The sequence below is a fragment of the Pygocentrus nattereri genome, chromosome 13 (genome assembly GCF_015220715.1).
Source record: "Pygocentrus nattereri isolate fPygNat1 chromosome 13, fPygNat1.pri, whole genome shotgun sequence".
In the NCBI taxonomy this organism is placed as follows: domain Eukaryota; kingdom Metazoa; phylum Chordata; class Actinopteri; order Characiformes; family Serrasalmidae; genus Pygocentrus; species Pygocentrus nattereri.
The window spans coordinates 36,490,265-36,500,115 of NC_051223.1; the positions used below are offsets into that span (position 1 = coordinate 36,490,265).

The 9,851-nt window shown below is 45.3% G+C and overlaps 1 protein-coding gene across 2 annotated transcripts in view; it reads right to left on the reverse strand.

Moving 5' to 3' along the window:
• Positions 1-1,933: 1,933 nt before the first annotated feature.
• The window catches only part of sec31b (SEC31 homolog B, COPII coat complex component), a 33,917-nt gene continuing 25,999 nt past the window's right edge, over positions 1,934-9,851 (reverse strand). For both annotated transcript variants that reach the window (XM_037543942.1, XM_037543941.1), the window contains 7 exons: positions 7,276-7,435; positions 6,659-7,045; positions 5,468-5,526; positions 4,778-4,903; positions 4,432-4,551; positions 3,731-3,802; positions 1,934-2,610 (listed from right to left, as the gene is read on the reverse strand). In XM_037543942.1, the coding sequence (XP_037399839.1) occupies positions 2,431-2,610; positions 3,731-3,802; positions 4,432-4,551; positions 4,778-4,903; positions 5,468-5,526; positions 6,659-7,045; positions 7,276-7,435 (1,104 nt within the window). In that variant the 3' untranslated portion in view covers positions 1,934-2,430. The remainder of the gene's footprint in view (positions 2,611-3,730; positions 3,803-4,431; positions 4,552-4,777; positions 4,904-5,467; positions 5,527-6,658; positions 7,046-7,275; positions 7,436-9,851) is intronic.

The following is a 9,851-nucleotide window of genomic DNA, read 5'->3' on the forward strand; positions in this document are numbered from 1 at the left end:
AGCTCTACGCTGCCCTCTGGTGGAGCATAGCGTTCAGACTCAGCTCTACGCTGCCCTCTGGTGGAGCATAGCGTTCAGACTCAGCTCTACGCTGCCCTCTGGTGGAACACAGCGTTCAGACTCAGCTATTTAAAAATGTACAATTGTAAATAATTAACTATTCAAATATTTACTAATTCTAACTCATCTCTCAATAAATCTAATCTCATTTATCTAGTTAATTTTTACAGAGTGACGAGTCTGAACTCATTCCAGTCGTTTAATTCCTCTCTGTCTGCGCAAACACATTAACAGAACGGTTTGATGAAGGACTTCCTGATGCTAATCCTGCAGCCTCACTCTGAATATCTGACTGTTTTACCCCTGATTTAACTCATCAGTTATATCATAATAATGTGCTTAATGCTGTGCTTGAGAAGGAAAATCAAACATGAACATTATTAGGCTGACAGTGTTTGCTGGAATTCCAGGAAATTCCTTCAGTCCGGACTGAATTTTAAGCAGACGCTGTTTGTACTTAAGTGACATTCTGCAACTGAAAATCATCTTAAATCTAGTCAGTCTACACAATATTTCATATTACGAGTCTGCTGCTAGAATGAGACGATTCTGCTTATTTCTACACATTTTTACTTCAAGAGAAGAGAAATTATGAAGAGAAATGATCCTATTCCATCTGCATAAACACTTTTTCTTGAGACGTGTATCATGGAACTCCATGGAAAACGCATTTTTAAATAAATATGATTGATGCAATATGTAAATAGTAAACACGGGCTCATCATAATATTCTAAGAACAGCCTCGTAATGAAATATTAAATATGCCGAGTAGATTTAAAATCGATTTTACTCACTAACATTTTGTGCAGTGTGTAAATGCAGAAGGCTCAGGTCAGTGCTAGCTTCAGCTGGACAGCGAAAAAATTAGGGCTCTGCTTTAACTAAACGTGTTCTGGACTGTTCCACACCAATGGAGGAAAACAGTACTACAGGAGGACACGTTAAAGCCGCGGTACATTCAGCTCATCAGGATGGATTAAACAGATTTAAAAGCACAAAAGGGAAACGCGCTTTTAAATCCACAAATTTAGAAAATTAAATTCTTTTTACTCTTTATTTGTTCTAGATAGATTCAGTCACGGCATCATCTTGTGTTTTTCTAACAAAATTTGGGTTCTTTTTCCAATTTCCTGTTTCTCCTTAAATGGTGAGCAGTTATGTTCTGGTGGATGAGGATAACAAGCTGGTTTTGAGGATGTGGACTAGTCTAGTCTTGGACTAAACTGCAGTAAGAAATGTGTCATCATTACAATATGAAATATAGTTGAAACTCTGGGTCAACTTTGAGGAGAAATCCATAGATTGTTTAACAAATTCTGCATTAAGTGTTAAAGAAGATTAAAATCAAGCCGTATAAGCTGCTTATCTTCAGTGAAATCAGCTTAAATCTATTCAATCACTGGCCAAAGAAAACCATGTATCTGTATTTTTGTCAATTTTTGTTGTGTGTATATTATATATATATATATATATATATATATATATATATATATATATATAAATAACATTTCAACTCATTTCAAGAGGCATGGACCAAAAAAATGCTCTAAAATCACTTGGAAGAAAATCTTTTTACACTGACTTACATTGAAAGGTAAAAGTGTTTTTTCCTTCTCCTGTAAAGTTACTATTTTGGAGATACACGTTTTTCATTGGACAGCAACGATATGTAATATTTCTCATTATTAATTTTTTGTAAGAATCGTATAATCTCGTCACATCTCACTACACTACAACAAACCCAATCTCCCAATGAGAAATATTATATATACTCAGTAAATTCCAGATGATGTCACTTTATGAAGACGTGTTCTACCGTGTGGATGTGAATGCAAAGTTCCTGACCTCAAAGTAACAGTTCCACAGTCCAGCTTCCATTTGGAGTGTTATATTTCAAGCTTTATCATCTGGAGGGGACGCTAACGGTCATACCTGCCGTTCTCCTGCATGAAACCTCAAACAAACCGTCAGTCAACCTTATACAAACGTGCCAGCAGCCAAACGTGCTCCTGCATCTGTGAAGAACACACCGAACCATCATTCAGTCACTTTAACACAACAACTACAGCTACCGTCACCACATCAACACCAGCACAGAACACACACCTCTCAGACCGGGACGCCACTCTGCGTCTTTCTTTGGGAAGAGAGCAGAAAAATAATAACAACAACAAATAAAAAAATAAAAAAAAATAAATCAGAGTGTATCTGCATCCCGGAGAATCAGCATACTAATCATCATCAAAGCAAAGTTCATCCACAGATCCAAAAAAACAAAACAAAAAAAACAATATAAACATGTCCATATCTGATCCTATGTGTGTTTTTCTGTGATTAATACTGTGGTTGGGGGGTGGTGATCCGGTGGGTTAGACCCCCAGCTTGTTGCCGATGGTCATGAGCACTTTGAGGACGGGCATGAAGGCAGAGATCTCGCTGAAGTTGCTGCTGCTGACCACCTGTGTGTGGAGCTCCAGGGCCCGCTGGTAGTTTCGGGCCGACACGCAGCGGCTGATCTCGTGCAGGCCGGACAGGATGCTGGGGGACAGCTGGGGGACAGGAAGGACACAGATGTCAGATTTAGCAGGACGGTCCAAGTTATTGTGGGGCTAAACTGCTTTGGGCTGAAGGGGCAAGGGCTTAAGCGCTGCAGGCCTAATGGGCAGAGCTAAACTGCTGAAGGCTGAAGGCGCAAGGGCTAAACGGCTGAAGGCCGAAGTGGAGGGACCAAATGTCTGTAGGCCGAAGGGGCGGGACCAAATGTCTGTAGGCCGAAGGGGCGGGACCAAATGTCTGTAGGCCGAAGGGGCGGAACCAAACGTCTGTAGGCCGAAGGGGCGGAACCAAACGTCTGTAGGCCGAATGGGCAGGACCAAACGGCTGTAGGCCGAATGGGCAGGACCAAACGGCTGTAGGCCGAATGGCAGGGGTTAAACGGCTGTAGGCCGAATGGGCAGGGCTAAACTGCTAAAACTGTGCAGTTTATTTTTCTGCTGTTCATTTATCCGCAGTAGTGCAGGTGAAGCCCAGCTGCAGTGCTGTGTGAAGCTCTGACAGAATCCCTGATTGTAGATCTCTGGTTTGAATACAACTTTTAAATACCTTTTAAAGCAAAGATTTTAAAGCTCTGCTGCTGGTTTTTAAAACTCCACATGACCTTAAAGCCCCTGAATGTCCGTCTGTTTATGATCTCAGATCTGCAGATCTGACCATCTGCACACACTTTCAGTAAAACACAGAAAATGTGGAGAGGCTCTTTCTGCTCTTCTGCTTCTAAACTGTGGAGCTCAGTTCAGCTTTTATTAGACAGTCGAGCTCAGAGCTCACTTTTAATAAACATCTGAAAATGCAGCTCTTTAACTCAGCGCTTCGTTAAAACTCTATGGCTCTTCGGTCTTTATTGCTTTAATCTGATGTGTTATTGTCTGTAAGTGATTTATATTGCTCATTGTTTAAATACTCAATTTCTTCTGCTACTGTTCAGCTTTATCCCTTGACTGTATGGCACTGTGAGCTGCCACTGGCACAAAAAGTGCTCTATAAAATAAAAATTCTTCTTCTTATTATTATTAGTTCAACAAATCACCTTCATATTTGTCATAGTTTACTTTTTAGCCTTTACTGTATGTACTGAACTCTGTTTGCTGAAAGAGAATCTGGTCTTCTCACCAACTGGTCTCGGAGTTTGTCATACAAGCTGCCGATTCGTTTGGAGGCGTCATCCAGCTTCCTTTTAGTTTGCTGGAGAAGAGAAACAGAGTCACGGTAAATAGTCACAGGTGGACTCTGTAACAGTGAGGAGATCATTAATTAATGAGGTTCATGAACACACTGAAGCAGCTCTGCTCTTCTCTGAAGTTCTAGAGCAGGAATCTAATGTCTGGCTGGAACTACAGAACTATAAAATATTAACTGCTGTTAAAACACACAATTGCAGATTCCACTGATTTTGTTCCTCTGTTGTCCTTTAAGGTCTGTGTCATTACATCAACACCCCCAGGGTTGACATGACTGGCAGATCAGGGACTTTAAAATGGGTAACAGACCAGATGACAAAAAAAAGACCTTTCTGAAATCAGGGCACCTCAAAATCACCCTGATTATCCTGGAATAAACCTGCCTTAACCTCAGGCTTAAAGGCGAACTTTGAACTGCTCACTAAAAACATGTGGCTCGAGTGTTTTAAAAACTGCATTTGCTGTGTTCAGTCATTATTATGAAAATGAAATGGCTACTTAGTAAAACCCACAATAAGGCTATTAATAATAATAATAATAATAAGTCTATCATTGCTTGATTACTGTAATCAAACTGTCATTATTAATATTATTATTCTCTGTAGAAATGTTTAAATGAGTGTGTGTATGTACCGGGTCTGTAGCTGCGAGCTGACAGCGCTGCACTAAACTGTCGAAGGTACTCTTCAGGATCATGTGCTCTGCTGGAATCTCCTTCTGCTCCACTCGCTCTGCAGGAAGCTGCTGAAGAACCTCAACACGCAAACAATCCAGATACAATTTCACCAAAATGCACATCAAACGGTTACATAAACACAATCCAGACTATTACAGTCGGTCACAGGATCTGGACTGTGTTTTGTGTCAGTGTAACAGGCTGTAATAAACAGTAGAGCACAGTGACCTCAGGAATTCATATGAGAATTAAAACATACATGATACTGTCTGTCTCTCTGTGTAACCTGTATGTTTCTCTCACCTGTAGGCTGGGCTCCTGGGGGGCTCCAGGTGGGACCTGCACTCTGTCCTGAGGCACAGCGCCCTCTGCAGACAAGCTCATGACGGGGGCAGTGATGGGAGCAGGAGGTGTGTAATCTCCAGCAATCTGGAAAACATCAGTGTTTTACATCAACACATTACAGTAAAAACAGAAGCTTTACAGCCTGGATTACCAACAGACACTGGGTATTACTAATATATTAATATATTAGTGAGCTTAATGTTAGCTAATGAGCTAAAATGGGATGTATAAATAAGGTTGTTTATTATTATTATTATGTTTAGTGATATTTTTTTAAAATCCCACAAACGGGGAAATTCCACCTCCACATTTAACCCATCCATGAAGTGAAACACCACATACACACTAGGGGGCAGTGAGCACACTTGCCCGGAGCGGTGGGCAGCCCTATCCACGGCGCCGGGGGAGCAATTGGGGGTTAGGTGTCTTGCTCAAGGACACCTCAGTCATGGACTGTCGGCTCTGGGGATCGAACCGGCGACCTTCCGGTCACAGGGCCAGATCCCTAACCTCCAGCCCACGACCCCACAAAAAATTGTTAGTTACTGAGTTAACTATGCGTGTTAACGTAGTGAAAATGTTGAAATGAAAACGGTCTTAAAGTGACCTGCTAATGATGTGGAGGGACCTGAACACGATCACTGTTACCTTTTTACTTCTAGGTCCGCTGCGAACAGCAGGAGGATCGTTCCAGCCATCATGAGCACCTGCAACAGGGAACACAGGAACAAATCAGCCACTAAGAAACTTCAGCTTTTAGTTCTGCATTTATGTGGACAGATAATCCAAACATTGTAAATGTGGCTAAAAAGAAGTGATGGATAATGTTGTCATGCTGACAAGATGAGTTTTTCGTCATCTTTAGCCACATTAACTTCGTCTGAAACTGCAGAACATTTTGGAAAGTTTTCTCCGCCAGATAATGATGGAGAGCTGTGTCTCCGCTCTCACACTCCTCTTTCCCACCAGTCGCAATGCGCTGCACATGCTAATCCGGAACCACTCCACGATGCTTGATATTTCACACCGGACGCAACAGACTCGCATCATAAAGCAAGAGTGGTCGCTGTTTGTGCTGCGTTTTCATGTAATATAAACGTTGTCCGTTTATTTCATATAAACTTTATGTAGATGACAGAAAGACACAACATTAACCTACTTAAGGCATTTCAACCTGTCAGAGTTCAAACTAGATTTGTTGCTGTGTTTCTTAGACCAGATTGTATATTATAGCATAGACATTGCATTTTGTTACTGTTTCTGCAGAGACACTGCTAGCATGATGCGTACGGCCGGTGTGAAAGGCTACATGGATCAATACAGGAGCGTATTGCGCGCGTCATGTGGCGCGGTTGCTGCATCTGGTGTGAAATGGGCTCTAATCTCCAACAGCACCATTTAATATAAAGCTGGCGTAAACTCTGCAAAGCTGAAGTAAAACTTTACAGCCATGCTTAAATGGTCCAGCATCGGCCCACACAGCACTCAGAGCTCAGTGTTAGCATGTTAACAGCGCTTCGTCTCAGCGAGCAGCTGATCATCTAACTCTGCACTCGTCTGCTAGCTTTCCCTCCAAAGCGAACACAGGTCTCTGTCACCTTCTTCCTCTCTATGTGATCTGATCCAGAGGAAACCGCCTGCAATCAAACACCACAAATTAACAAATCAAGTCTGAAACAAACACCCACAGCTTTACGCTAAAGCCACATTCACCCCTTTAGCACGGTGCTAACTGTATTGCTAGTGAAAACTAGCACAGAACGGGAGTTCTGAAAGGAATGTTTTGGCACTAAAAGCCGGACAGTAAACCTGGAGAGGGCGCTGAGGTGAGCAGGTTACCTGTAGGAGGTGGAGGAACTGATTGACTGTAGGTTTTAGCTCCAGGTGCTCCGGGTCCTCCCTGTGGGTACCCCACCCCTGGGGGTGGGTACACTGTACCTGTGGGTGGGGGGGCAGTGCCCAGGGGAGGCGGGGCAGCACCCTGCGGCCCTGATGGCCCGGAGTACATGGGCATGGGCCCCCCGGGAAGAGAACTGGGGGGCAGAGGGGGCAGGGAGGCAGCAGGCAGGAACCCGGGCGCTGGAGGAGTGGGCATCATGGGCACAGAGCCTGGCAGAGATCCTGGCACTATACCCCCTGGAGCAGAGGACAAGGGGGGCACAGGGCCAGACAGGCTGGAAGGGGGAAACACCACGGGGCTCCCTACAGGCTGGGAGGGTGAAAATCCTGAGAGAGCAAGAGAGAGAGAAAATTATTTAACACAGTGAAATTTAGGCGTTTGGGCTGCTGATCAAGAAAAGATGCAGGAGCAGCAGACAAACAGCTTCTGACTGCATGACGGATGATCTGACAGAACAACTGACAGACAATTGATCAACTAACTGATGTAAAAACTGAAGGACAAAGTGACTGACAAATTGATCAAGGGACTAACAGAGGAACTGACTGGCTGGTACCTGGAGCTGCAGCAGGGTATCGTGGGTAGGAAGGTCTGCTGGCTGGGCGGGGCACTCCTGGTGTGTGACTGGTGGGTGGAGCCTGGGATGTAAACACGGAGGGCATCACTGGCTGACCTGCATGGGGCATCTGAAGGGGCATTGCAGGAGGGAACTGCTCCTAGGAAATACAACAGAACATATTAGAACATCTCAACGTTTGTCAGGAAAACGTTCTATCAACATCAGTTCATAATGTGACCTGACAATTTCTAACTTCCCACCCCCCACTGCTGCCTTTACAGCATTTCTGGACTTTCTACCAAAATTTCATCACTCTCCTTTCCAACCCTGCCAGCATGGACAGGGCAATCTGACAACATCAGACAGTCTGTCCACTACTGATGCCAGCCAGGAGAAAGGCAAAGAACTTGACTCTAAGGTCATCCAGAAACACGTCACTCTGCACGTACACCAGTGAACTGGAATGACCATAATTTCAGCTCTAACAGACCTGCTTTAGCTTCAGCTACATTTCTGTAGATTAAAAGATCAGTGAACCTGCAGCGTGTGTAGTTTTACAGTATGACAGTAATAACTGTGGAGTGATTTTAATCCAGTATGAATCTGCAGTGTGTGTAGTTTTACAGTATGACAGTAATAACTGTGGAGTGATTTTAATCCAGTATGAATCTGCAGTGTGTAGATTTACAGTCTGACTGTAATAATTGTGGAGTGATTTTAATCCAGTATGAATCTGCAGTGTGTGTAGTTTTACAGTCTGACGGTAATAACTGTGGAGTGATTTTAATCCAGTATGAATCTGCAGTGTGTAGTTTTACAGTCTGACGGTAATAACTGTGGAGTGATTTTAATCCAGTATGAATCTGCAGTCCTCTCCATGGATCACCACCTTATCGTGGTGGAGGGGTTTGCGTACTTGAATGATCCTAGGAGCTATGTTGTCTGGAGCAAAAGCTCCTGGTAGGGTCTCCCATGGCAAACTTGTCCTAGATGTGATCCATAATAACCCCTATGGAAACACAAAAACAGGACTTGTGTACCCTGCCCGGAACAGGGTTACCGGGGCCCCACCCTGGAACCACGCCTGCCCGAAGGAGTAACATGAGTCCCCCCTCCCATCGACCCACCACCAATGGGAGGGGCAGTAGTAGGGGTTCGGTGCGTTGTGGATCAGGCGGTGTCCGAAGGCATGGGCCTTGGCGTTCTGATCCTCGGTTGCTGGAACTTGGAACGTTACCTCACTGGCGGGGAAGGAGCCTGAGTTGGTGCGCGAGGTTGAGAGATACCGGCTAGATATAGTCGGGCTCACCTCAAAACACAGCTTGGGCTCTGGGTCCAATCTCCTTGAGAGGGGCTGGACTTTATTCTTTTCTGGAGTTGCCCATGGTGAGAGGCGGCGGGCAGGTGTGGGCTTTCTCATAGCCCCTCGACTCGGTGCCTGTATGTTGGGGTTTTCTCCGGTGGACGAGAGGGTAGCTTCCCTACACCTTCGGGTTGGGGAACAGGTCCTGACTGCTGTCTGCGCTTATGCACCGAACAGCAGTTCAGAGTACCCAGCCTTCTTAGAGTCCTTGGGAAGGGTGCTTGAAAGTGCTCCTCCTGGAGACTCTATTGTCCTACTGGGGGACTTCAACGCTCACATGGGCAAAGACAGTGAAACCTGGAGGGGTGTGATTGGGAGGAATGGCCTCTCTGATCTGAACCCGAGAAGTGTTCAGTTTTTGGACTTCATCACAAACAGCATGTTTGAACACAAGGATGTCCATAAGTGCACATGGCACATGGCACAAGTGCACATGGCACCCTAGGCCGCAGTTCAATGATTGACTTTGTAGTCATGTCATCGGATTTGCGGCCATGTGTTTTGGACACTCGGGTAAAGAGAGGAGCTGAGCTGTCAACTGATCACCACCTGGTGGGGAGTTGGATCAGATGGTGGGGGAAGATGCCGGTCAGACCAGGCAAGCTCAAGCGTATAGTGAGTGTTTGCTGGGAACGTCTAGCAGAAGAACCTGTCAGATTGATCTTCAACTCACACCTCCGTAAGAACTTTGACCAGATATCGGGGGAGGTGGGGGACATTGACTCAGAATGGGCCATGTTCCGTTCCTCCATTGTTGAAGCAGCTGACTGTAGCTGTGGCCGTAAGGTAGTTGGTGCCTGCCGGGGCGGTAATCCTCGAACCCGGTGGTGGACACCCCAGGTGAGAGATGCCGTCAAGCAGAAGAAGGAGTTCTACCGGGCATGGTTGGCCTGTGGGACACCAGAGGCAGCTGGCAGGTATCGACAGGCCAAGCAATCTGCGGCTTCAGTTGTCGCCAAGGCAAAAACGCGTGTATGGGAGGAGTTTGGTGAGGCCTTGGAAAGTGACTAAGTCTGCTCCGAAAAGATTCTGGCAAACCGTCAGGCGACTCAGAAGAGGAAAGCAGTGTGCCACTAGCACTGTATATAGTGGAGATGGTGTGCTGCTGACTTCAACTGAAGACGTCATTGGGCGGTGGAAGGAATACTTTGAGGACCTTCCTCAATCCCACTGACACGTTCTCCAGTGAGGAGGCTGAGTCTGGGGACAT